A 26,925-nucleotide genomic window follows, 5' to 3' on the forward strand; every position below is an offset into this window, starting at 1 on the left:
CGCGACTTTAGTGGGGTATGCAGACGCTACAGGGGAGATGCAGCCCCCGCCGCTTAAACTCTTGGGTCTCACTAGCAACTGAGACTCAGATATCCCCCCACTAAGACTTACCCCTCCATCCTACTACATGTACATGTATGGAGGTACCTAGTAGGTAACTCGGTTAGGTAGTAGGTTCTGGTACCTAGGTATGTTAGGTATGTAGGCAGGTACCTACCTCGCCTACTACCGTACCTAGAGGTAGGGGTATTTGTTGAAGATCTAGGCTGGGCTGGGTGACGTCGTGATTGAGGCCTTATCTAAGTGCCTTAGGTACATAAGTAAGTACCTAAGCTAGAGGTAGACGAGGCAGATACTTTATCGCCACTGATGCCCATTATCTACCTCAGCCCCGACAACGGACTGGTTTCTAGAACGAGTTCTGCCAATCAACACTGCGGTCTACTTACTTCATATAAGCTTTGCGGAAGACAGTTCCAAGACATAGATCTAACTATTCCAACCGCTAATCACATCACATGCAGAGAGGGGGGAGCAAACAGAGAAAGCGCCCCGCTGTCGAAGGAAGACCTACTAAACCGATCTCTTTTCGAATTTATAAGCAAGACTTCGCCGCCTAAGCGTGAGATTAATCTATTTACATTCGGAGCCTCTGGGGCCGTCGCCCTCTTTTCTACTTAGGCACACAATAATTGTCTGGACAGAGTCGCCCGCATCTTCTAGAATACGAAACCGCGGGCGCATAGTGATTATGGCACCGTCTCTTGACGAGCCGGAGCCCGTCCAGGATGTTATTAACCACCCACTGAAAGAACGCCCGCAGCTCGTCGCTCCCGAACCCGAGCATTGCCCCGGGCCCGAGTCCGAAACGGCCGGCAAAGCAGACTCGTGTGCTGGGTGTCCCAACCAGGCTATATGCGCAAGCGCACCCAAAGGACCCGACCCGGATCTCCCCCTAGTCGCAGCACGGCTTACCGGAGTGAAGCATAAGATTCTCGTGCTCTCCGGCAAGGGTGGTGTGGGCAAGAGCACGTTCACCAGTTTGCTCGCGCACGCCTTTGCCACGGATGAGGCGCGTACTATAGGGATCATGGATACCGATATTTGCGGGCCGAGCATTCCCAAGATGATGGGCGTAGAAGATGAGACTATTCACATCAGCAACACTGGCTGGTCACCTGTCTGGGTCTCTGACAATCTCGGCGTCATGAGCATTCAGTTCATGCTGCCGAACCGTGACGACGCCATCATCTGGCGCGGACCTAAGAAGAATGGCCTCATCAAGAAGTTCCTCAAAGAGGTTGAGTGGGGCGACATGGACTTCCTGCTCGTTGACACCCCGCCTGGTACAAGCGACGAGCATCTCAGCGTCAACAGTCTGCTGAAGGAGAGCGGGATAGACGGCGCCATCATGGTCACAACGCCGCAGGAAGTCTCGCTACTTGATGTGCGAAAAGAGATCGATTTTTGCAGAAAAGCTGGAATCAAAATACTAGGTCTAGTAGAAAATATGAGCGGCTTCGTGTGTCCCAAATGCACCCACTCGAGCCAGATTTTCAAGGCGACCACCGGTGGTGGTGCGGCATTAGCAAAAGAGATGGGCATACCATTTCTAGGCGAGGTACCCCTGGACCCAAGGATAGGGATGGCCTGCGACTATGGCGAGAGCTTCTTCGATCATTATCCAGACAGTCCGGCGTGCAAAGCGCTCAGACATGTTGTCAAGGGGCTGGCTAAGGAGATTGGCGAAGAAGTTCTACTTGATGACTAAAAAATCTCATGAACAAAAAAAGAATTTTGACAACCAAGTTGCAACAAGAAATCTATTTCCCGGGCGTGCGTGTTAATAGCACCTGGGTAACAGCTTGTTCAATCACCATTCATCATTGATGAGAATTGGCGTCGACTAGATTTCAAGGCAGGTAGATCTACATTGGCTGCTTGCTCTTCAAAGACAGCCCACGCCCAGCGTTACAGTTTACATGTTTGTAAACCGCGATAAATTCTCTGATCCTTGGCTCTTAACCCTTGGTCAAAGGTTTCACTCTACTGCCAACCTCTTTGGTATCTCCTCCAAGTCATCAGCACTTTCTATGTCGATGACTTTTCCGACCTCACTTGTGTTCCGTATCAGTTCTTTCGCGCCGGCGTACATCATACGACTTTCCGCGTTACAAGTGCTGGGAAGGTAGTACAGGAGTACATAGGGAACAGAGAGGCGACCAGATGGCTAACATCAAGGAGATCAGCGAGCGGCATTTCCACGGCGTTTACCCTGTAGTTCGGCAGAATATATTCTGTATATATATCACACAAAGTCCCAGCAGGCGGTAACACAGGGAAGGGAGGGCCACATACGAGTGTTAGTGGGTAGCTGAGTAGAATATACCGCGGCGAATTATCGGGGAGATCCTCCGCAATCTCGTCGAGTGATTTGTAGACTACCTTGTCGTCATCTTGTTTGATCTCGTGCGTCTTTTTATCGATCATATCTGTTGGTAACAGGGAGACGTGTCAGTCTTGCCCTCGTGACCGACGTTCCGCACATGCGCCAACAGTAGTACGGGTTGCATCGGCGGAGACGTACATACAAATGACAGCTTGCGGGCCGGTGGCACGGGAAGTAGTCAACCTGAACTTGCGCAGGTGGTCCTTCGTCTCCTGAGAGAAGGTATAGAGTCGTGCTTCGGAACTCTGGAGCTGGCGGTTAGTGCTGGGTGACAGCTGGATCGCGGGGTAGAGGGGTTGACTGTACCATTGCGACGGCGGTTTACAAAAGGAACCCTCGGACGATTCGTGCGTATGGATGCGTGTATAAAGGTGTTCACCGACTCATGGAAAAGATGCGAGTGCCGAGGTAGCCAGAAGGAGGTTCGAGGTGAAGAAGGCAGCCTAGGTATTGGATATCATAGAGTAAGAATCGGGTTACTGTACCTAGGTGTAGGTACCTACTTACGTTTGACGACCCCCACAAATGACGAAGCTCCGGAGGAGGCCACCTAGGCTTGCTACTCCATGGGCGGGCTAGGCGGGGGTTATGGGTTATGGTGGATTGCTTTGTACATTACATAGTACAAGCCGGCATCAGCTAACCGCGATTTGTAATTACGTATGCAACTATTCAATCCCAGATTCTTGTCAAGTAAAAATTGACGAGCCCAAAGTACGGCATAGACTACTGGACGGTGAAAAATACGGTATAGAGTGAAAGCAGAACGCCAACTAATCGTATTTGCCTTGCGGTCGTTATCTAGTAGGGTATCTAAGGGATTGTCGATGTTAAGGTCGACCCATCATTTTATTACGGCATCTTGAGTGTGACATCTGCAGATCGATGATGAACTTAAATGAACTGCAAGGTAAAAATAGCCTGCAGTCCCACACCCCAATTCTCTCTTTTCCTTCTTCGTCCTCCTTTCTCATCGAATATCCTACATCAGTCTACCTGGTCGCGGATCCCATCTTGTGTTATTACTTACGGTGATCAACCACGTCTGAACACCTGAGTTTGGAGACCAGCCATCGGGCAACCGGTCTGATTTACTCGTCGACGTGCATTTCTGCGCCCATGGCCTTCTCCTCGGCATTTGGATCATGAATTGAAGGGGGTGGGCGCGTATTTGGGATGGGTTCTTTCCAGTTTGCCATGAGGTATTGAGGCAAGAAGGTGTCGAATGAGACGCGTAGATCGTGTACTTCCTTGATGAAGCGAAGACCAATATTGAGTTCACAAACCGTCATGGCGATCTTCATCCCAATCTCAAATTTTCCCAATAGCTCGTCCTCGAGAAAGAACTCCTCTGTTTCGGCATTACTGAAATCAACCTCTTCCGGGCGCGGCATGTTCCCCCACCCATGCGCAATGATAGCTGGTGCAACAGAGATGATACCAGCGGGCTTGACCTTGCTTTTGGCTTCCAACTCTGCAAGTTTCTTCTCTACCATCTTCTTATCCTTCTGGAGGGGCCGAGCCATTTCAAGAACCTGGTAGGTCTTGCTGGCCGTAGATATAACCTTTATTGTAGTTGGATCAGCAGTGTTGAGGATTTTCTGCTTAACAAGCTTCGCTTTGTCGCTCGACGACCAAACCAGGGTGGTGAGCTTGAACTGAACGAAAGCCTCGGAATTCTCCTCACGGTCGAGATGGTTGATTTGGCCCTCACAGAATAACGATCGAGCAGCGCAGTTGAAGTGACCAGGCAGTTCAAAGGTCAGTTCGTGTATGTAGCGAAATTCGATCGGCGCGATATCGCATACATGTCTAGCAGCTACAATGTTGGCCGTATATTCAGGACACACGTCCTGCATGAGAACATAGTTCAAGAAATTCTTGACTACGTCTGCAGCTGTCTGAATGATTTTTGGGTCATACATGCACCAGTCGGGGATGGTTCGAGAGCTACTGGCCATATTAGCTTACACGAAAGATGCGAGAAAGCAAACGAAGCAACATGTATTAGGGACTTTTACCCACAGGTATCCTTCGACCACTGCTTCGAAATCGACTTCCCAATCTTCAGATCTACTGGGGTCGTAGAAACGATTACCTTGGCCACCGACAAAATCGACAGCAGTCATAGTACGGATCTGCTCACTATCTGCTTCAACCATAGCCTCTCTATCCAGGGCCATGCCAGTAAATTGGCGTTGTGAGGTATCGATACCCCCTAGAAAGAGGTACTTGTTGAACAGAGTCATACGCTGCGAGTCTAGACGTCGGCGTGCTCGAAACCGCTGGATGCATTCTTCGATACGTCTACAGTAAATTAGACGAATCATAGCCGTCTTTTTTTTTTAAGCAAAACTTACTCGGAAAACGGTCGCATACTACAATATTATCAGCGATGTCATCTCGATATGGAGCAATTGCACTCACGGATCGTAAAGCTTCTTCTTCTCAGCCGCCTGCAAAGGCGTCATCGGGGCATCGGCATAATACTCTAAAATAAGCGTCAGGAAGTAATTGTCAGCTTTGAGTATAAACTCACCTTCGAAGCCAGTGATGTTCTTGCGACTCTTCGGGATTCTCTTCGACTTCTTTTTCTTCTTTGTCGCTGTAACTTGCTCACCAACGCTTACCACCGCGTCAGCAACAGCAGGGTCATCCATATGAGCTTCGTGGAGATCCGGAACATCTTCACCGGTCGAGTCACGGGCCTCACTATTGGCCTTATTGGCGCCATCTTCGACCCCACAAGGTACAGGCATATTGTCTTTTGCTTCAAGTCTTCGGGGCAGTGCGGCCATCGGTGTGGTCGTTACCGACTCCTCTAGATGCTTGAGAGAGAGGCCAGTAAGTGACTCAGCCATCTCATCTGTCCTATTAGCTTATTGCTAATGCAGGCTAGAATCCTAGGCATTGTCAGGTGCAATTGTGACAAATTATAGAATAGGACATGAGCTGCATGCGAAGAATTTATGGCACGATCAAGCCAAACGCAGAGAGGAAATGACGTAGCATCAAAGGTAATAAGACACAAGGAACATTCAAGTATCATGCGCGGGACCAAGGTAACATGGAAATTACGAAGAAGAGGCTGTAGCAACTTGGGACTTACGGTGGATCTGTCTGGTTGGAGCCGGAATCTCAACAGAAGTTACCTGCACCTCTTGCTATATCAAATAGTTAATTCAGTGCTGACGTAGCAAGAACAGAAGATACAAGGCTAGGAGGAGGTTGGCAATAGAATTAGATAGGTCGAGATGTTACCGTATCTGCCGGTTGCCTTCGAGAGGGCTGAAGGGAAGAAGGCAGTCACGGCAAGAGGAGGGGAAAAGCGAAGCACAGGACAAACAATAGACAAGCGGATGGCAAACAGAGCTGTCTCTTCTGGAAAATCGGCCCGCTTCATGTTGTCCCTTGTGATACTGCGGCAGCAGCAATCGAAGACGTCGATGGTAGTATGAATAAGTGTGTCTGTGTAACGTAGACACATATCTACATAAAGCAGGCAGGTACAAGCATACCTCAACGCAAGTACTTGCGTAGTGGGTAAGTCGCCTCACACGGCTTCTTTCAGAGGATAGGATACGAATCAGAGCAGTTACTCAATGTATTCTTTGTATAATATTATTTAACTAACTACGTGGTATGTGGTTATTGACCAGCAGCGCCACTGGACCCAACATCCGGGCCACTAGAACGAATTAGATCCTCGATATGACATGGCGAGGTCTGAAGGCCGCCTAGCTACACAGGTGAACAGATTGTATGTTCCATCAACAAGCACAATGCATACATACTTGATAACATATTTGCCAAAATTACCGTGTTGTGCTATATGTTGGCGTATGAGGCGGTCTGTTTGCCGGCGAATATCGGCCCCATACCAGCAAAGGTCATGGTGTCCTAGCTATCGATTGGAGTTGGCGGCTCCCTCTTTGTTTGCACCCGATGAAGCTCAAGAATTTGGAGAGCAAGTCCTTACTAAAACACTTCGGGAGGCTCTGGGAAGGGTAAAAGAGATGAGAGTAGTGAGATGCGTCGAGCAACTGAAGAGTTGCGGTGAGTCCGCGCTATGGTCACTAAGGACAAACGATGGCTGAGTAGCTGAGGTGTTGCTGATGATTATAGGTACCTAGGTAGGCAGAAGTCTCCATGATGGCTGTGAAATCAGTTGTCACCTACTAGCTTCATACCTACATACTAGGTACCTTACAAGACACGGGCTATAGGTAGCCGGTAGCCGTGAGATTGCAGAGGTGCAATGCGCGTGGCGCGTGTATTGGCAACGTGCTTCAAGGCAGAATGGTAGGCTTCGTATATCTTTTTCAATTTAATTTTTTTTTCCTCCCCAAGAGCCCAGCAGGGGCAGTGTAGAAGCTGAGAGGGCATATATGACCGTACCTGGTTGCTTGTGGCTGAGCTCGGATCCCGGGATTTCGCCACATCGCCAGAGTGAGGTACAGCCGAGTATGTAGACATGGCCATTGGCTAGCGACAGAAGAGCCCGAGCCCCGCGTACTCGGGCGGTACCGCCTCTCCCCTACAGCAGCGGCGTTGCGCCCGGGTATACCACATGTCACTCATCCTCTCCCCGCTGCTGCGGTAGCTGCGGTCCGAGGCTTGCAAACGCTAAGCTGCTCTGGTGATAAGGCGAGACGCTGCCCCTGACGTTATCCAGACACCATGCCGAGCTGACACCGCGCTCTAGCGCGTTACCGCCAGGCCAGGTACATGTACTTGGGTATCTATGAATGTACATATGTATGTAAGTCTGGTACTTGTTGTGTGCTGTGCTACACTAGCTATGCTGGTGTATAGTCTGCTGTGGTGAGTGCCTCATTATGTACCTAGGTAGGCAGTACTGTAGTAGCTCTTACGGGATCAGTTCAGCTGGTTGGACCATCAAAATTCCCATCCCCCAACTCCGAATCCAACGCACTTTTACTGGGTCTGCAACTGAGCGGCACATGGTACTTCCATTCATACAAATGTGAATGTGCGCGCGAAGCGTTCAACGCCATCTCATCCACCCGTGTGTCCCTTTCTAACTTCGCCCTCACAGGACGTATTGGTCAGTCACTTCTCCCTTTTCTTATATCCGTCCCTTTTCTTGATTTGTGACGCATTTCATCCAGTGCTTTTCTGTTGCTAGGTCGGGTTTTGGATCTGTTAGCCTGAACCCAGTCCCTCTCCCTCTGTACATTCCTCACCCCAACGGGTGATACACTTAGGTAGTCGGGTGCTTTTCTGTCACCACGTCGGAGTCTCGACCTGCTACGTTATACACCCTGCTGTGGTGTGTGTCGTTTGGTCCGACATTAACGTTGCTGTCCCACAGGCTAGTGTCGCCGAGCGCTACCATTCATCTTTTATAAATCCGCCCTTTCTACCCGTTCTACTTCTTCTGTCTTAATGATATGGCCACCTGTCTTAAGAGATCCTTTTCGTCACCAACCGCAATGTCGCCCACACCGGAAGAGTTGCGCGAGCTGAAGCGGGCTAAGACGGCTCCAGTCAAGCCTAAAGATGTTCCCAAGCATCAGGACTTGGTGGGTTATAAGCATGCTGTTGCCGGCCAGTCAGTTGTTTCCATCGCCCGAGTACTACACCTTCGATGCTAATTTTGAGTTGTTCAGTGATGGGACAATGTGTGACGCCGATGGCGAGCTCTTCGTCAAGCCCTGTACTCAGGCCGAGGTGGACTTCTACGAATCCGCTAGACTCCATCCTGATTTTGCCGAGCTCATACCTGTATACTGCGGCAGCCTCGCCCTTCTCGACACGACAACTGCTGCTTCGATACATCAACAGTTACCTGGCCTGATCGACAAGGCAGATATCTCAAAGGGGTTAAAAGATGAACTGAAATCTCATCTAGACCCAGACGCGACCCCAGAAGTCGTAAATCATGACAGTGCCCAAGAACCACTTAGAAAGGACGCACCAAGTCAAGAGTCGCTTTCCACAGAAAGTAAGAGACCGGAGGCTAAAACAGGCCCAATTAAAACAGACCGCGCTATTACCCTTCTCAACGCTTCCTATGGCTTCAAGAAGCCCAATATAATGGATGCCAAAATGGGCCAGCAGCTATGGTCGAAAAATGCGTCAATGGAGAAGAGGGAGCGTTTTGATAAAATCACAGAGAGCACAACGCACAAGAATTTTGGTTTTCGAGTTGCTGGTATGCAGGTGTACAAGGGCACCCACCCCAAGTACACAACACCTGATGGAAAAGAGGCGTTTTCGCCCAACGTATCGGGGCCAAATGAAGAAGGCTTCATGATATACAACAAATTTTGGGGTCGTGACGATGTAAACGACGCAAATCTGGCGGAATCGCTAAAGCTATACATTTTTAATGAGGCCGCCGGTATTGATGAAGAGTTGGGAAAACTTGTTGCCGGTCTGTTTGCCAGCGATCTTCGGAGAGTTGAAGAGGTGCTGCAGAAGGAAGAGAGTCGTATGTATTCATCGAGTCTCCTCTTTGTCTTTGAAGGTGATGGTACCGCTTTGAGAGCGGCTATCGAGGAAGCGAAGGCTGCAGAGGTGGAAACGCAACGCGTACACTCCGAGATGGTCACGTTAGTAAACAAGAGGGCCTCGCCACGAGCCGTCAGCACTAATCTCCGGGTGGACAGTGGTATCGGAATGGACGACGAGGAGCTCAAGTTCGTTGCAGAATCGGTTGTGCTACAGAACGATTTCGAAGAAGGGAGCGGGGACGACGACGATGAGTTTGATGAGATGTCGACATTTCCCCATATATATTCCTTGAAGATGATTGACTTCGCGCATGCTGAATGGACTCCTGGCTTGGGACCAGACAAGGCTGTGCTTCTCGGTGTCAAAAGCCTCGCGGAGACTTTCGAGAAATTCTCCGAGTAAAAGTCGGGGGCTAAATGTCTTGGAGACTAGCAACTCCATATTGCTTTTTTCCTATCTGTTCACTCCATTTATCGTTAGTTTGTGTTACAAGACCAAGGAAGACGAAGACGGGACAATATTCGGCGAGCAGAGGCGAAGTCAAAAACAAAAGCATCAGACTCGGAGACACAACATCAGACGCCCAAGGGAGTCACGGGGCGCATAGGCGTTCAACAGAGTTAGTGGGATTTTGCTGCATAGATACCCAGTTTGTTGCGTTCTCCAGCATGATAGAGGCTATTAGAAGGAGAACCACTTCTCATGGATACCTACACGGCTACGACGAAGAATATTCATGTGTCACGCAGGTGTGCATTGGGGTTTCCAATGCCTACATTTCCAACATCAGTCTACGGATAGTTTATTATGAGTTCTTTGCTTGAAAGGTGACAACGATATGGGAAATAGTGTGGGAGCGGTGGCCTCCTCATATTAATCCTTGATAGCTGAATGAAGGATAGTTACGCGTGCAGTAAAAATGTATGCTCTCAGGCCCAGGTCTGTTAACAGAGCTTCGAAAGTCAAATGCGCCCATCCATGGGCTGTGCTCAACCTGTTGCAGTGAACAAAGGACATAAGTAGGTAGGTATGTGCCTCCAGTATTTGCTAGCCTGACGTAGGTACCGTATTTTGAAAGTACACGTTATACCTACAGGTATATCCCTATGTACCTTAGGTATGTAGTTAGGTAGCTTACTTATGTAGTCAGGTACAGTTCTATATTAAACTGGTTACGACCCCACCAAAAAGTTGGTTCAAGCTACAACGGTGGGATAGGTATGACATCCTCAACCACTCACTCTAGAGACCACTCCTCGACCGCACGCTTTCGCTTTCTTCCTTGTGGCCCTGCGATGAATTAAACATGTCGATACCAGGCTTGGGGCAATTAGCTCCCACAGTACGTCCCTCCAACCTTTCGCGTCCCTTTGCCACCATTGTAGTCTAATGCATTGGCTAAAGTGTTCTAGGCTACCCCAATAGCTGCTGCAGCTTCTTCAGCCGCGCCGGCTCCCACGACGACACAAACCCTCGAACCGTACTGGGAATACCGTTTTGAGGTGCCTCACGGCTCGTCTTTAACTATCAAGCTTGTCTCGGGCACCGCCGAGAAAGATGGCACCGAGCTCGCCCCCAATACGCCCTACATCTTCAGTGCGACCAAGTCTAAAATCAATACCTGGCATGGCTGCAGCCTCGAGATCACAGCCCCCTCATCCGGCACATACGATGCGTACACATCAGAGCCGACCGCCGATGAGACCCCCATGGTCAGCTACCTAAACTTGCACTTCAAGCTCGAGTCCCTTCGCGCCGTCGCCCAAAAGTCAGCCCACATGGGGCCACGCGTGCTCATCGTAGGACCCCCGAACGCTGGCAAGTCGAGCCTTGTACGCACTCTCGCTTCCTGGGCCACTCGCATGGGCCGTCAACCTCTCGTCGTAAATACCGATTCGCGCGAGGGCATGCTCACGCTCCCGGGAACTCTGAGCGCCGCTGTTTTCGCCACGCTCATCGACATCACTACGGACTGGGGCAGCCTGCCCAGCAGTGGGGCCAGTGCGATCCCTGTGAAGTTGCCGTTGGCCTACTACTATGGGCTGCCGCAGTCAGATGATAATCCAAAGCTGTTTAAGCGCTTGCTTGGCCGGCTTGCTGTCGCGGCTACGTCGAGACTCGCCGAGGATGTTGACGTTAAGAGTGCCGGCATGTTAATCGACACCGGCGGTGTACCCACAGGCGCTAGGGCCGTGTCATACTATGAGTTTGTCGCCCATATCGTCGCCGAATTCTCGGTCAATATTATCGTTGTGGTTGGGTCTGAGCGCGTAGGCAGTGAAATGCAAAAGCGATTTGCAGGGCAGACTACAAGCGTTGGCGAGACAATCACGGTCGTCGGTTTAGATAAATCCGGCGGTGTCATGGATCGTGATGAAGCGTTCATGCAATCTATTCGCGAGTCCGCTATTAGAGAGTACTTCTTTGGTAACACTAAGATGACTCTCAGTCCTTTCACGCAACAGGTAGATTTTGCGGCTGTGTCGATATGGCGAATAAACGATGGTAAGTATACAGGTTTTCATTTCATTTCATTTGATATATATTATGGCCATCTATCCGTCTCTATTTTCATTTTATTTTTCTAATTATCATGACACCGGAGAATGGGCCTCTAGATATAGCAACTAACATCTCTCGCAGCGCCAATCAAGTCTCTAGCAGACAGTGGCGGTATTACGTACGACGAAGGAGAAACACACCCAGCAGATCTTCTCGAAAAGGCAGAGCCATCAATGATGATGCAGAATTGTGTGTTAGCGGTAGCATGTGCCTCGGTCCATGATCCCCCAGACACAATACGCGATGCAAACATCATGGGCTTCGTATATGTAGCAGACGTGGATGAGAAGCGCCATAGGCTGCGCATCCTAGCACCCGTCTCAGCACGGCTCAGTGATCGACCCCTTCTATGGGGCTCATGGCCTGAACACATGGTCAACCTACTTATATAATGGGTGTCCACGCTAATGAACTGACAGCACTAACATAATGACACATGTCGATGGGATGTCAATGGATTAACGTGGTCCATAGCATGTCCTCCCATCTACGAGCATCACTCGATATACAACTTTAGAAGCCTCCAAGGAGTCAGTTTCAAAATTTTGTGGAAACCTCCCAATCTTAGATTTTGACATTGATGGCTTACTAGACGCAATAGAAGTCATAGACCACTAGCATTGCAAGGGCTAATGCCGGCACTTGACATAGTGAGAATTATACAGTTCGCATTGCTATTAAGCTACAAGGTCGTCTTCCACTATGACTAATGGTTTTCCCATATGGCATTCAGAAATAGGCATTAGGTGGGGTGAATTGATGGATATAATAGCTGTTTAGCCACCATTGCAGATAAATGAAGATGATAATTTACGTTCTCGAGTGGCAACGTACGGTAGATCATGTGATGGATATTCTATTGATTGAGTGAAACGCAGTTACAAAGAGAGTCAATAACTAACTAGCTCACTCCGTATCCTATATCGAAGTCATTGAGGAAACATGATGCTAATACAAGTCGATGTCATTCCTGGAACTGCCTGCGTGGCTAACTATTATAGTGTTACTTAACTTAGATGAATAATAGGACACTCCCTGCACATATGGAAACCTGTAGGCATTTGAACAGAGAACATCTATAGTAAGGCTACGTGGACATGCTAATTACCTAGGCATAACTTCACATGCCTGACGGATCCGTCGTAGTTATTATCATATATGTGTGTATAAGAAGGGGGGGAAGGAAAAACGGAGACAGAAATACAGAATTCCTACCAATATTACAAAGGAAATGAGTACATGAAAGATAAGAAGATGTGGGAGAGGAGGTGCAAAGCAAAACATAGGGAGAAAAAAAAACTAATACGTACAACACCAGGGATTCGCTGGTCGTCACCGACCCAACTACTGATCTGGCGCTCATACCGGCTTATCTATGGGAGAGCGGACGGGATCCCGAGTTTTCCGATGGCTATGGTCGTACGTGGGAGAACCTGGCGTTGAATTATATTTTTAACGGAGAGAGAGGGCGATGTGGGTAGAAGATGTTTTGCCTTCAACATGTCCACGTTGTTGATTACTTATTGTTACTTCACTGCTAACTGTATCTTTTTATTGACTCTATGGTTATTGTATAAAAAGGGATGTCCTCGCTATGGTAGCCTATCTAGCTAGCTAGTTTATCCATACTGTGATCGCTGGTTTATGTTAATTTATATCTTGGAAACTAAATAATGTGTAGCTTCTGGACACTCATCTTTCAATACCCTTTAGTTTGCAATTTTATTTTAGCAAACGTACATGATTCATAAAATACAAGCACCGGAAGCCCTTTGTTAAATCTGCACTAACAATTTGATAGGTGGTGGTGGGATGGAGAGAAGGTGTGTATAGTTCGTGTTGTTGGCAGTATTGACTACGTAGGTTCGGATCGCAAATATACATCAGGCTTGGCATGATAGGCTAATAGTAAGGGTGACGGACATTTACAACCTCAACCTCCGTATGCCGAGGCGGTGCTGTTTTATGTAGAGCGCTTTTTCCATCTCCAATAAGGCCCCAGTCGACTTGCTACCGTCTTCTTTAGGGCGACTAAGCAGACTTCTAATGAATCAGGTGGATATGCTGTTTCCAGCAAGGCTTCAGGGAAGAGGATATCTTCGTAGTTGCTTGGTAAATTCTATATGAAGAGCTTGATAACTTATGTAAGCCTGTATAATTAGGAATATAGAGGACTCTTTTGAGTTATCCAATTGTATCGTACTCATCTGCTCTACATGCACTGTTTCAAATTAAGTTTATATACATGTACAATGGTCTCTAGAAGAACTTGCCCCTAAGTCACTGATGGCCCTAAGTTACCATGTGCGAGATGCGGAAGCTGCTAATTATCATATTAATGTTGTAAACCTCTGCTTGAGGGTCTCGGCACGGCGAATTCAAGTTGTTATATGCCGCAGCTGTAGTCCTAATGACATGTAATGATGATCAGATGTTATATAGTGGAATTTTTATTGATTGTCACTCTTCTATTCTGTACGTCGAACACAAGAAATAATGAATAAGGGTGGATGATTATCGGTGATGTAATGCATTTTTTCCACTCGAGATAGCATACTCACAATTTAATGGGATGGGGTGTAGATATACTAGGTAGCTAACTGAAAGGAAAACTGAAGGTGGGAAATGTTCTAGCCTCCCCCCCTTTTTTCCAATTCTTCACAACCCTAGACAGATTGGAACAGGGAATCTACTCGCTCACGTTCAACCTAATCTATGTGGCAATAATGTAGGTCCTGGCGCCAATATCTTCTGATGATCATATTGGCTTGTGAAGATGATAGTTTGTAGCTACACTTAAATCTTAAGAGCAAGGCACAGGTTTGAGTAAGAACTATGTACTTAAATATACTTCAGTTCTTCCCGATATGATATGCTGTTCGAAGGATCATTATCATTCTGGCCACGCCGTGATCCAGGACCCCTGGATAGGACCATACACGACTGTTGTGCGGGGCATTATCGAGGCCAAGCGTTCAGATACCTTTCTGTTATGAGGCACATCAGGGTTGCATCATGCGATCGCTTTGGCTTGAGATAGGGCTGTGCCACATTCGTTACACGTTTGTGTTGAGAACAGGGAAACTCAAATCATAACACTATCATTCCCAATATCCTGTTAGGATAGGTTACAGCAAACTATTGAGCACATCAGAAGCGCAGAGTTTGTGCGAGGTTGAAGTTGGGCCTGCGCCTCATGAGATATTGCGAGAAAGAAATACGAAATACCAGTGCTGCTAGAGCATTGTGCCTCTTCACAAGCTAAGGGATGGGGCCATCCAACTGAATCTCTCTTTTCAATAAGCTGTTCAGGGTGTTCTCTAACTCTCATTTACTCTTTCAATTATTCCTGTCACTCCTAAATAAGTACATTGTCCACTACACTATAACGAGACCTTGAGAGTCGTTTTGGCGAAGCCTGTATTTAATTTGGCAGTCTTGGGGTAAACCACCTGCACTAAGGATTCTTTCCCATCACGCACCCACCACGAAGGATGCGCCCAGGATTCGAGCATAAGCGTACCAGGCCGCTGGGAGATAAGCAGCGAATGCTACCTTGCCATGATAATATTTGGCCGTTAGTGGTACTATAGGTACCGGTAGTAAGTATACTTGCAGCAATCATATCCACGTCACACGCAGGTAGACCCAACGGAAGTCCAGCCGAATTAGCAAATCCGCCTCCGAATGGAGTGCTCGAATGATATGGCTTCAAGAATATCTGTAACCCATGGTACTGGATTCCCCGAGAGTGTAGGAATTTTTTCTAGAATGAAAGGAGATTACCCGAGCAAGCCCGGTCGACACCACGTGGTACGCGGTGTTACCAATCCTACACTTGCTGTACCTAGTGTAACGACGTCAAGATAGCTGAGTTGGATGGTCATGTGACAGCCGGCTGATGGCTGAGTAATCACTACCACAACAGATTTACGCATGGAATTCTCTGTATCCCGTTGCACTTTACATTCTCATTCTGTTGGAACTATCATGCGAAGCGTGATAGAAAACGAAAATGAGACCATGTGAAACCACCTCTTCAGAGGAGACAGAACAGTATCATCCATCTTCTGAGATTCCCCACTCTATCCTTGTTACTTCTATACGATGTAGCCAAGCCAGAACTGCGCACAGTAAGGTGCAATCATAGTACGGTAGCGTTAGTGATGTGTGTGTGTGGCTCGTGTGGTTCAACAGTTCTGGACTTACGTGTAGAGTAGGCTAGAATACAACGTCTCCTCCCCCAGCTTCTTCTGCGAAATCCAGTGGAGATCGGACGTATGACAGGAATGGCAATGCTCGACTTTAGGCAGATAGCAGGGAGTGCCAGTCCAGCCCCCAGACTAATATGTTGCCTACCATGCAAGGACTAATCGCTGGCAACTTGGCCCCTATTGGGTCAATGCTGTGCATCTCGTACTCTAGCCCCGGGATACTCGACTCTGCTCGACCTTGGGTATGGCTTGTGGGCCCCCCGTTGGTGAACTTTTCCTGAGATCTACACGGTCTAATGGACTCATCGATCGCTCAGAGACTCGACCATCGCGCTGGACTGCGCTCTAATGCATGATTACAGTCCAGGAGGCGGGCGAGAACAGATCGCAGCCCGATAATATGCAAGAGAAGGGTATACGGACTCCGATCCGTGAAACCATATCCAACGAGAGTATATCGAAAAAGGAAAGAGTAATTTGGCGTGTAATGTGCAAGAGTGGCACACGAGCAACGGGAACGCACCGGCTAGGTGCTATCCACTGCATTAACCGGTACCCATTCATGAGCCATTCAATACACTGAAACAAAAACCGCTACTGTAGATGAAGCGTCTGAAGAGATTGAGCGCAGCGTCCACCAGAGCACATCAACTAATCTTAGATTTGCAAATATCACGACAGTGCAGTTTCTGCAGAGATGTCGAGCTGAAAAGTTCCTGCGTCCGGGCGGCCGGCAAGGCGCGGCTTTACCTACTGCTAGTTAGGTCGGGAAAGGAAGGACACAAGCCTTTCGAGAATAATAGCACGCGGGATGGGCGCCCTTAGAATGGGCTTGGCAGTGAGGAATATGGCTTCAGTTCTCGCGCGGGCTGCTGCAGTGGTCTCGTGATGGCGTTATCAAGCTCATACAAGCCGACTTGGCTGGAGCGGCGCCAACAACGCATGTAATTCGTCGCCTGGATGACGATAGAAACCAACAGCCTTCTCAGCTAGCTCAATCAACCATGTATCTTATCATGGCCAAGTTAATCACCTTCCTAAAACGGTAGGCAACCGAGATGCTCGTTTCTGCCCAGACAGCTGAAGGAGCAAGACCAAGTATGCCGAGAAAGCCAAGGTGGCCGATAGGGGGACAAAAGTCTGGGCTGGCTAGGCATGGGAGATTGTTGCAAAGACGGTGGCGGTCGGTGAGTGCGATGCAATATCGTAGGATCATCTGCATCGCTAGAAATTCTAGAAATCATCTCGCATGGCCTGGACACATGTGGCACAGCTCAGTGAGAATGATAACAAGTGGGTGAAGATTTTCTGGCTGAGAAATCTGGCTGCTGCGATTGGGTGCGATATGCCAGGAGCCAAGTCCATCTACATGGTAGGGAGTATGTGCCCAGCCCTTGGCGGAGGAACTTTCACTATTCTCGCGGTGATTCTACCAGACATCGATGATTCCCACATCGTCCCCGCTGGATTGTCGTCGCCACCAACGGCCACGGATTGCTGGGGAAAGGCCGCCAAATCGGAAATGGCACCTCGTTTGGAGCTACACTAGGTGCCATACTGGTATGCCTCTCTCGAACCATTGACGCGCCCAGTCTGGAGGAGGAAGGACGCCGTATGCCAACGTTTCTCGGCGTCAGATAAGCTCCAACCCAATCCTAGGATACCTGGGCAGAACCTTGGCTCTCTGAGTGGTGGCGAGTTGCATGGCCGTATCCCTAAGGCGATCGAGAGCCCTGCTGCCGCCGCAATGCCAATGCCTAGGCTATGTCGAGCCTGTCAGGGTACGATGTGAACGGGGGTGGTTGCGTGCATCTATATAACCGGCCTTGTCGTGTCACATTCGCGCACGCTCTCCTACCGACTTCCTCAGTGCACGTCGCATCCTTATTGACTGGGTAACTTAGGCTACTCACCGGGTCATAGCTTTCGGCTCGAGGCATAGCATTGTCTTCACGATGGCGGGTAAGAACCTATCTTGACTTAGCTCTCCTGCTTTGGACCCAAGCCCAAGTATTAACTCGATTTCAACAGACACACAGACGACAATCGCCACGGTTGCTGCCCCTGTGGCCTCAGTACGCGCCTCGGTAGACGAGAAGGCTGTCACTGGACATGGTGTGAGCAATGTAGACGAAGAGACGGTGTATGATGAGGAAGGCCACGAGATCTGGCAGGGGCTCGTCTTGCCTACCGACGACGAGAAGGCGTCGCTACGCCGTGTCTCGGGAAAGATGCCTTCTACCACCTACTGGCTGTGTGCCGTCGAGTTCGCTGAACGAGCCTCGTACTACGGCTGCAACCAGGTGTACAAGAACTTCATCCGTGCACCTCTCCCCCTACCTCCCAATGGTCCTGGTACCGGTGCCACCTACCCAGGCAGCGACTTCACTGCCGGTGCGCTAGGCAAGGGGTCTGCCGTAGCCTCAGCCGTCACGGAATCTTTCAAGTTCCTGGCGTATGCTCTGCCTGTCTTCTTCGGCTGGCTCGCCGATACCAAGTACGGTCGTTTCAGGATGATTTGCCAGGGTGTTGCCATCTGTGGTGTCGCCCACGTCATCATGATCATCTCTGCCCTGCCGCAAGTCCTTCAATCTGGCAATGCCTTTGGGCCCTTTGCCTTCTCCCTGTACCTTCTCGCCATTGGTGCCGCGCAGTTCAAGCCCAACATTTCCCCCACTCTCATCGACCAGAGCCCTCACAAAAAGGCCCACATCATCACAGACTCGAACGGCGAGAAGGTCATCGTCGACCCCGAAGAGTCCATCAATAGCGTGATGCTGTGGTTTTACCTCCTCATCAACGTCGGTGCCGTTTTCGGTATCCCCACGACTTACCTCGCCAAGATCGTCGGCTACTGGGCCGCATACCTCATCCCTACCATCCTATATCTGCTACTCCCCCCCCTGCTATGGTACCTGAACCCCCGCTTGATCAAACAGCCCCCTGGAGGCTCAGACTTGGGCAATGTCTTCAAGGTTCTCGGCGACATCTTCGCCAACGGTGGCCTCAAGCAGATCGGCCGGGGTGGCTTCTGGGAGATCGGAAAGCCCAGCGTTCGACGTGCTGCGGGTAGCACCAAGGAGTACGCATATGACGACGTGTTTGTCTATGATGTGAAGCGTACCTTCCAAGCATGCGCCATTTTTCTCTTCGCCCCCATTTGGCAGGTCAACGACTATGGTCTTGGTGCCGCTGCCAACGCCTTGACTGCTGCTTTGGACACTAAGGGCCTGCCTAATGATCTATTCGACAATCTGAACTCTGTGACTATAGTTTTTTGTAAGTATACACCATTCTTCCTTCCCGCTATAACCTGTCTCCTGCAACCTAGTGTTAGCAAAAAAAGAGAATACGAGAGGTGACTAACCAGGACATACAGTGGTCCCTATCATGAACCACCTCATCTATCCTTTTCTGCGAAAGAAGGGCATCAAGTGGGGCTCCATCTCCCGTATCACCTTCGGCTTCGCTCTGGGTACGATTGGCTCGATCGGGTACGGTCTGCTGCAATACTATGTCTATCAAACCTCACCTTGCGGCTACAATGCCTCGACCTGCACGGAGAGAGTCGCTCCTGGCGAGCCCGCACTGTCGCCCATCCCCTACCCTCTCTACGCCATCCCCGTCATCATTGGTGCCGCCTCCGAGGTCTTCGTCAATGTCTCACTGTACGGTATCGCTTATGCCATGGCTCCCAAGAACATGAAGGGTCTCGTGGCCTCCCTGAACCTGTTCAACAGCGCCATTGCCGCTATCCTTGGTCTGGCCGCCGCCCCGGCCATCAAGGATCCTAACCTAGTCTGGGTCTTCTTCGGACCCACCATTGCCGGTGGTGTCCTGACTGTTATCTTCTGGTTCTTGTTCAAGCACCTCGATGACGAGGAATTCGTCTTGAACACTGACTTCCGCGACATGAAGCGTGATTCCGACGTCAGCGATGAGGAGACTCCCACTATTGCTGCGGCCCCAAGCGAGAAGCAGGTTTTGGCCGGTGACAAGAAGGAGTAGATATAGATACTGTCTAGGGTTCCATCCTAGCCCTTACCTAGGATGGAGGCTGTATATAACCACGTGGAGATCAGCGATGATACCAGATAAATGATTAGATAAGAAAACAAATAGAGTGACATCGATCGTGTGTATATCAACATCCTCACGTCTCTACGCACTTGCAGTGACCATGAAGAGTAAAGAAAAACAGAAATATAACAAATAAACAAAAAGCCGTGAAGTTAATAGGTTGGGCCTGGCGGAATATGCCATCTACCTGTCCATAAGACGAGGTACTCGTACGACTCTCAGAGATTTAAATGTTCAAGATAGATGGCATAACACTGAAGCTCTCGAAATAATGACGGCTTATGGGCGAAGTGCTAAAATTATAAAGATGAAGTGGCTCTCCGTGTGACTCATGCGATGTTAAATGAACTCCACTCCGTACCTTCGTAATAGGAAGCTGCGGCTGAGTGGTTTGTTTATATAAGTATATAAATCCCACATATGGCAAAACTACAGTATGCTCCCACCGGCTTCGGCTTCGGCTTCGGTACACGCATCCTAGTCACAGTAAATACCGGAGCGGGTAACTATAGACATGATAATCATTAGAATTTCTCGTTTGAAGCACGGACCAGCTATCTGCTGGCTGTTGACTGGGATTCCTCCATAGTCGCCTACTTGGGCTGACTGGCGACGCGTGGAATCGTGGCAGGGCTTTCCCGCATGATATGATAGTGTAGGTACCATAGGTATCATAATGTTCACATAGTCCTTGTTATCAGTCTTCACCCCGGCCTTCCCTCGCACTGTCACCTGTTCACACATCAGGTTTCATACAGAGAGGATACGACGGGACACCCAGCCCCCAGTAAGGATTCGCCCATAAGCTAGACCTGAGTTAGCATCAGGGGATTAAGCATCAAGCTTCCGAGTGACGCACCTCTCGTCCCACCATTGCAGGAATACCTACTCAAAGCCGTAATTTTCTAAGGCAGAGTAGCAGTATGTTCCCAAAGCCATTTGAGATATATTACTGTACGTAATGTACAGCCACGATATAAGCCCAAGGGGTTCCTGATGTTCGCGCCAATCCAAACATCTCCTACCTTAGACCAGATTACAATGAGTAGCAACGAGCCTTGGAGAGATGATAGTGTTGCAAACAGGGTGAATTAGGCTAAGGGCTCCAAATTGGGTATTCTGGATGACCAGGTACAGTCCGTTATGTCCCGCATGTCGACGTTGCTGGTAGTGTAGCTGCGTGCCGCCCATCGTACGAGTGTAGGGTAGGTAGTATTAGATCCATTTATCTGTATCCAGTATTCCCCCAGAAGAGCAGCCCATGGGGTTATTAAATGTCAAAGTTACTATCATGGGCAAAGACATGAGATGGAAGTAAACGCTACTAAATTAAATATCTGGCGAATAGCCATACAAAGTCTCCATCATGACTCCGCTTCCCTTCCTATTGTGCCTTCTTTTCCTGCTCTTATAAACATTGATATGTTGAATCTAAAACAAGAACCATCACAAAGATCATCTTTTTGAAACGTAGTGCAACGTAGGGGTATCTCTTCTCTCATCCTTCTAGTCTAAGAAGGTGATGTTCCCATTGGAATCCTATGTATATACCTGGTGTATTCGCATGAGGCACACCAAGTTAACGTAACCACAATGGTAGTGAATATGAAAAACAAAGAAACTAAATTTGGGTGGTTGCTTTTCTTTAATCTTGGGGTTGTCGCGCCCTCCACCTCCAACGCCAAAAAAAAAAAAAAAAAAAAAAAAAAAAAAAAAAAAAAAAAAAAAAAAAAAAAAAAAGACTAAGAAACGCCGAAACACCTGACTCCATCTCTTATCCTTTCGAACTCTGTCGGATGGCTCCTCAAACCAACCAGTATCCCAAATGCGAGGATTGCGATTTGTGGCAGTCTGGAGAGCCCGAAAGGCGTTTTATGTTGTGTAACCACAAGATATACTGGGCCATCCATTTATACAGTGCAATGAAAAATTGGTACAAGAATCGAAAAATTAAAAGGCGTGGTTTCTCGGATTTGGAAATTGGACGAGTCGTGACAAATTCCTCAGACAGGTTACTATATTCTTAACGCAGTAGCGGCCTCCTCGGTAACAACACCGGTCCCGTTAGGGTAGTCTGTCCATGTTAGCTACGGTAATGGTTGAGTGTTGTGTTTTGTAGTACTTACAGAACGCACAGACTGCAATGATTACATATAGAGCAATCAGCTGGACGCCTTCCAGCCAGTGGCTTTTTCCGTCGCCAATTAGATAATTGACGAGGAGAACTGCGACAAACAGAGTGACAACTTGAAACGTGTCAAAAGCGAGCGTCATGTCGGGATTACCAATGCCCCAGCCGATAATCACAAGTAGCGGGATTAAGAACAGAGCAACCTGCATCGAAGAACCAATAGCCACACCTATCGCCAAGTCCATTTTGTCCTTCATAGCAACTGTAACAGCAGTCGCGTGTTCACATGCGTTTCCGACAATGGGAACAAGGATAAGGCCGATGAATTCCTCACTGACCACCGATGATATGGGCTCGATACCACTGACCAAGCCCTCAGCACAGAGAGCAATGATGACTGTAGAGATGGTGAGACTGCCCAATGCCACGAATAAATGTAGCCTCGGTTCCTCTGAATCATCATCATCATCGGAAGCTGTTGGAACTTGCATCATTTTAACACTCGGTTCTCCGTTCCCATCCTGTGCATTGGCAGTTACGTTGGCGGCAGCAGCTCCAATCGCTCCAGCGCGTGCGAATCCTGAAACCACTGCATTCTCAGGGAGAGCCTCTTTCTTTTTGAAGATTTCTTTCTTGGGTACTTTCTGGCTCTCTTCGCTGAACATCGCGCTATGTGTTTTGAGCTGGAAAAATAGAAAAAAGAAGTAGATCAGAAGCAGGATGACAGCGACACCACTACACCGAACTTAATTAGCTATTGTCAGGTTGGACGTCTCCGTGTGAAGTGACTTATTGGAGAGAAACCCTGAAGAACTATATTGGAAACATGCTTACTGGGAGAGCTGAGGAACCGCATATGACGGGAGCGAAGTGACCGCGTCATCGTTATAGAGGTCTGGTGTATGGGCGAAAACTATGAATATGCCGCGTTAGTTAACTGGCCACTTTTCCATCAACGCAACTACAGATAAACTCTAAACTTTGGGCTACTAAGACAATCCTTTGCCTCAAAAGGTGTGTTCATAGTAAGGAGCCAAAAAATAAGGAGACGATGGGAACTGCTTACTGGTGGGAACAATTAAACTGGCGACAGACAATGCAAGCAAGCTAGCAGCCGTTTGAGCGACGGTGGTGTTGAAAAATTGCTCTGAACGATTCCAACCTCCAGCGACGAAACAAAATCCCAAAACTAGAAGCAAATTGGATAGGACACTGCCAACAAGAGACGTCTGCACAACTGTAACTTGGTTATCTACAAGCGCTATGATAGCAACAATGAGCTCAACGGCATTGCTAATACAGGTTAGTCGAAGTATAAATTTGGTAATTTTGGTTGTGAGCAGCGTACCCGAATGTCGCATTGATCAAACCACCTATAGTTTCACCTGTTCGAAGCGCAACTTGTTCCGTTGCGTCGCTAAGCAAAGTAGCGAGGGGAATAATGGCTATGAAATTGACGATAAAGACTGCAGGGCCTGGAATCTTGAGAGCCCAAAGCGCAATACCGGCCGGGGCAGCGAGAAGCAGAATATTAATTGGGCTGCTAAAGATTGTCCGCTGGAGCTGATTCTTGAGGGTGAAATCACCCTTCAGACTCTTTAGCTCGTCCTTCCCCTCTAATACATCAGTGTCATTAGAATGGGCACGTCCAACTGGAACGCCCATTATCTTACGCCGGTGGCGGGGACCTTGATTGTCCTGTGCAGAGACGGGGCTGGCGGCGGTCGTTGCCTGTGAGTCGTATATTTCATCGCTTGGTGCTGCACGTTCACCCTCTTGGCTCATATGCGTGTTTAGACGAACTGGCGTTTCCAGGACATCGGGCGCTGTATTGGCGTGATGAAGTGGCGTAGTTGTCTCGGCACTGGTGATGCCAGCTTCTCCCCTTTCAGCAGTGTGATATGTGTTGGCTCGGACAGGTGTCTCGTATTCAATATGGTTGAAGGGATTCAGCCAACCATATTTGAGACCCTTAGTAGTTCGCCCAATGCGTCTCGCCTGGTTTCCAATCTTGAAGAGATTGACTGAATCCATGTTGTTAGTATATACTGCGCAATGTCACGCGGTGCGACTCGTGATGGGTAAACCAGTAGCGGAAATTAGAAGACAAATTTGTGTATCTGTCAAAAGATTCAGGTATGCTGTGCGGTTGTAATGAAAGCACCGGAAAGCGACTTTAGCACGACTATATATCTAGTCGCAGTTGGCTTCCTGGCGCTGCTGATGACTCTACTGGAGTTGGGAGGGTTTGTTTGGCAAGGTGTCGGGAACGGCGCAAGGCGGGAGGATAACAATGGCGGTTAGACTAGGGAACGAGCATATCGCGGGACCAGCAAGCCAATGAAAGACGTTGGCGTGGGAGAAATGCAAACAATAAACGTGGCTTAGATGTGGAGTATGGAGATTGGGAAGGGATACTGAAAGGGAATTTGGAAGATTGGCCAACATAAAGTGGAAGAGGAGCGTGGGCGGAGGCGCAAGAATAGGTAGTTGGGCAATTGTTTGTGCGTGATACCCACGAAGGTGATAATGAATAGAAGCTGAACAAGGGGATTTGGGAGCGCGTGTGTGAGCGACTGGGGGCGAGTCAAGAAAGAAACATGATGCTGGTTCAAGGAAACAATTGTGCAATGCCATAAGCTAGTACAGGATGCTAGGAGATACCCAAGTGGGTATTTCATTAAAAGGGGGGATTTGCCAGAGATCGATGGGGAATTGTGCAGGACATATGTGCCTAGTAATGCCACTTGCAGCATTCTGTACAACATATGTACTGCATGAGCCAAGTAAGTACCCAATATACATAGTAATGTACATGTATACGGTAGTAAGTAGTATTCGGGGTCCGAGTGGTGCAAACAGTGTAGGTATTCATAGGTAGGTAGATAGGATTCCTCAAAATGTGTTGCTTAGGTATGTAGCTAAGTATGGTCGGGGCATGTGGTAGGTATCGCGAGATTTGACTTACACTGCTCCTCGGGCCGCGACATGTTGGAATCCTATCAATATCGACAACACCGTTAGCGCCGCTACCCCATACACATGACAATGACGACATATTGCCGGATATGGTAGTTACCCTTTGTGTCTTGGTCGACTAAAGTCGATCTCCAAGACTATAGGCCGCTGTGCGCTAGAATCGCAGACAAGAGACAAAACCGATGTTGGGGGCCGGAAGTATGTTGATGTTGGATGTCGTCGGGGTGGGTGGGCGCGAGGTAGGTACCTGGATCTGACCTGGATAGGTAAGGTATGGACTACCTAGGTAGGTAGGGAGAGACGTGGGGACGGAGGGGCGTTGGCGCTGTCGGTTAGGTAGGTGGCTCTCGGCGCTTGTTGTTGCTTTGCAAGTTTGTATGTAGGTAAGTGAATGGAATGGATGTCTCTTCCCTTGATATCACTTCGCGGCGCCTAGAAACGGAAGTTAGATTCGGGCACGAACGATCGTCCTGTCGAGAGGGAGAAAAGAAGAATAGGGAGGAGCAACAGCAGCAGCAGGAGGAGGAGGCTTTGGTCGAAATTGTTATTGCAATTTCCCCCTAACCGAGACAGTGACCCTACGCACTTTATAATATCGATTGGTCTCCGTGCAGTCGGGTTCGGTATCGGTGCCACGACGCAAGCGCCTTGGACTCGGAAAAAGGCAGAGCCAGAGAGAGGCAGGGCCTAACAAGAGGCGCAGTAAGAACGGGCAGAAGGACTTTAGAAAATCGCAGTTGTTGCCTGGGAAAGGAGATGATGGTGATGATGAGGCCTCACTGTTTCCCGTCGACCTCAGACAAATTCTCGGGTAGGTACTAAGTAGGTACTTAGGAACCTACATGTATCAAGCAATCAACCCTGGAAGGTCCTACCTGCGTACTTACTGTGTAGGCAGTGTAAGTAGTGTGCTTAGTAGGTACCTAGCAGGGGTCATTAAATCGACGCTTGACTATTGCTAATACAGATAGCTCTCGGCGGTGCAGACAAATAATTCAAAAACAACTGCGCAAGTGGAAAAACCAAATTGTAGTGCCTATAGTAGAGGGGACGTCTCGGATGGAGTTTCAAAATGAAGAAACGAGGAGGTGCAGAGCAGCAGCACGGGTGACATATATCTACCTAGGTATCTAAGCAACCTGTAAAAACTTGAGGATCCTGACATGACACGACAGATCATAATAAGACCATTCATTATGCCTCTCTCTACCCTATCAGACCCTATCAATGATGGGAGAATGCCACCAATGCCCGGCTGCGATCCTTTTCACTGTAGGGCTACATATAGGTTGCACCAGCTGCCACCAATACGATTTGGATCTCCGGGGTGTTGTACATTGGGTAGCGTGCCATTACCGATGTGCTGTCATGCCAGCAGCTGTCTCTCTCTGTCTGCTCTGTGGCTGATGCGGACGCGAGCTTCGCAATTGCAGATGGCAGTGCAACGGGGGTCCTGGGGGTTTTTGTCAGTTCACTTTGAAGCCTTTGAAGCTGGACAGGGCGCTTTATGACAATCCTAACCACGAGGATGTGGGGAACTGCCGGACCTGGCAATTACCGAAGGGAGGCCTCCCTCTAGATTGCGTGGGTAACACCAACGCTACCCAAGTACAGATCTCGGTCAAATAGGTGAGATGTGACAGGTAAGAGATCACACCTATAAACACGTAGGTACGCACTGGTACGGATTACTTACCTACGACAAGGATGACACAACCCGGTAGAGTGGGCGTGTCTTCCTGGACCAACGTGTACATAGTTAGTTGAATCACTTCATTGATCCAAGCTTTCGCGCCAAGTGACGATCTCCTGCCCAAGACCGCTAGTCTAGCACATTCGCCCAAGAGATCTCCAAGACCAACCTCCAAAGCTTAATCGCCCGCTATGCATTTGCTACCCGATGGGCCAAAAAACTTGGTAAAAGCTTGGTGAAAACTTGGCTGGACATCAAGCCATGGATGAAGGTGTCTCAATCGAGTCTACACCGCCACTCATGATGATGGCTTTGTATTGTAGAGACGAAGAAGACA

At 48.8% G+C, this 26,925-nt stretch overlaps 7 protein-coding genes across 7 annotated transcripts; 4 read left to right on the top strand and 3 right to left on the bottom strand.

Annotated features, from left to right (window-relative positions):
* Nucleotides 1-334: 334 nt before the first annotated feature.
* F5B22DRAFT_257162 (nucleotide-binding protein) lies at nucleotides 335-1,963 on the top strand. Its single transcript, XM_047970059.1, has one exon. It carries the CDS (start codon nucleotides 752-754, stop codon nucleotides 1,769-1,771), a length of 1,020 nt encoding a protein of 339 aa, XP_047835226.1. The 5' UTR covers nucleotides 335-751; the 3' UTR covers nucleotides 1,772-1,963.
* On the bottom strand, nucleotides 1,907-2,865 carry F5B22DRAFT_257152 (glia maturation factor beta). Its single transcript, XM_047970057.1, has 4 exons — nucleotides 2,756-2,865; nucleotides 2,592-2,694; nucleotides 2,359-2,492; nucleotides 1,907-2,230 (listed from the first exon to the last, which is right to left on the bottom strand). The coding sequence occupies exons 1-4, from the start codon at nucleotides 2,756-2,758 to the stop codon at nucleotides 2,042-2,044; spliced, it is 429 nt and encodes a 142-aa protein (XP_047835227.1). The 5' UTR covers nucleotides 2,759-2,865; the 3' UTR covers nucleotides 1,907-2,041.
* A 509-nt stretch (nucleotides 2,866-3,374) lies between these two features.
* On the bottom strand, nucleotides 3,375-6,044 carry F5B22DRAFT_257157 (Argonaute siRNA chaperone complex subunit Arb1-domain-containing protein). Its single transcript, XM_047970058.1, has 6 exons — nucleotides 5,559-6,044; nucleotides 4,989-5,310; nucleotides 4,877-4,940; nucleotides 4,810-4,827; nucleotides 4,475-4,756; nucleotides 3,375-4,399 (listed from the first exon to the last, which is right to left on the bottom strand). The coding sequence occupies exons 2-6, from the start codon at nucleotides 5,308-5,310 to the stop codon at nucleotides 3,541-3,543; spliced, it is 1,545 nt and encodes a 514-aa protein (XP_047835228.1). The 5' UTR covers nucleotides 5,559-6,044; the 3' UTR covers nucleotides 3,375-3,540.
* Nucleotides 6,045-7,905: 1,861 nt separating this feature from the next.
* Nucleotides 7,906-9,331, top strand: F5B22DRAFT_642024 (SAICAR synthase-like protein; the record flags this gene model as incomplete). Its single annotated transcript, XM_047978064.1, has 2 exons — nucleotides 7,906-8,024; nucleotides 8,083-9,331. 2 exons carry the CDS (start codon nucleotides 7,906-7,908, stop codon nucleotides 9,329-9,331), a joined length of 1,368 nt encoding a protein of 455 aa, XP_047835229.1.
* Nucleotides 9,332-10,138: 807 nt separating this feature from the next.
* Nucleotides 10,139-12,247, top strand: F5B22DRAFT_257317 (Pre-mRNA cleavage complex II protein Clp1-domain-containing protein). Its single transcript, XM_047970060.1, has 3 exons — nucleotides 10,139-10,271; nucleotides 10,342-11,434; nucleotides 11,573-12,247. Exons 1-3 carry the CDS (start codon nucleotides 10,236-10,238, stop codon nucleotides 11,881-11,883), a joined length of 1,440 nt encoding a protein of 479 aa, XP_047835230.1. The 5' UTR covers nucleotides 10,139-10,235; the 3' UTR covers nucleotides 11,884-12,247.
* Nucleotides 12,248-17,457: 5,210 nt separating this feature from the next.
* Nucleotides 17,458-19,862, top strand: F5B22DRAFT_257436 (uncharacterized protein). Its single transcript, XM_047970061.1, has 3 exons — nucleotides 17,458-17,667; nucleotides 17,737-18,984; nucleotides 19,085-19,862. The coding sequence occupies exons 1-3, from the start codon at nucleotides 17,661-17,663 to the stop codon at nucleotides 19,711-19,713; spliced, it is 1,884 nt and encodes a 627-aa protein (XP_047835231.1). The 5' UTR covers nucleotides 17,458-17,660; the 3' UTR covers nucleotides 19,714-19,862.
* A 1,652-nt stretch (nucleotides 19,863-21,514) lies between these two features.
* F5B22DRAFT_257511 (Calcium/proton exchanger) lies at nucleotides 21,515-24,047 on the bottom strand. Its single transcript, XM_047970062.1, has 5 exons — nucleotides 23,265-24,047; nucleotides 22,983-23,209; nucleotides 22,751-22,829; nucleotides 21,912-22,651; nucleotides 21,515-21,859 (listed from the first exon to the last, which is right to left on the bottom strand). Exons 1-5 carry the CDS (start codon nucleotides 23,948-23,950, stop codon nucleotides 21,801-21,803), a joined length of 1,791 nt encoding a protein of 596 aa, XP_047835232.1. The 5' UTR covers nucleotides 23,951-24,047; the 3' UTR covers nucleotides 21,515-21,800.
* Nucleotides 24,048-26,925: the final 2,878 nt, after the last annotated feature.

The sequence above is a fragment of the Xylaria bambusicola genome (assembly GCF_022495145.1).
Source record: "Xylaria bambusicola strain CBS 139988 unplaced genomic scaffold F5B22scaffold_3, whole genome shotgun sequence".
In the NCBI taxonomy this organism is placed as follows: Eukaryota; Fungi; Ascomycota; class Sordariomycetes; order Xylariales; family Xylariaceae; genus Xylaria; species Xylaria bambusicola.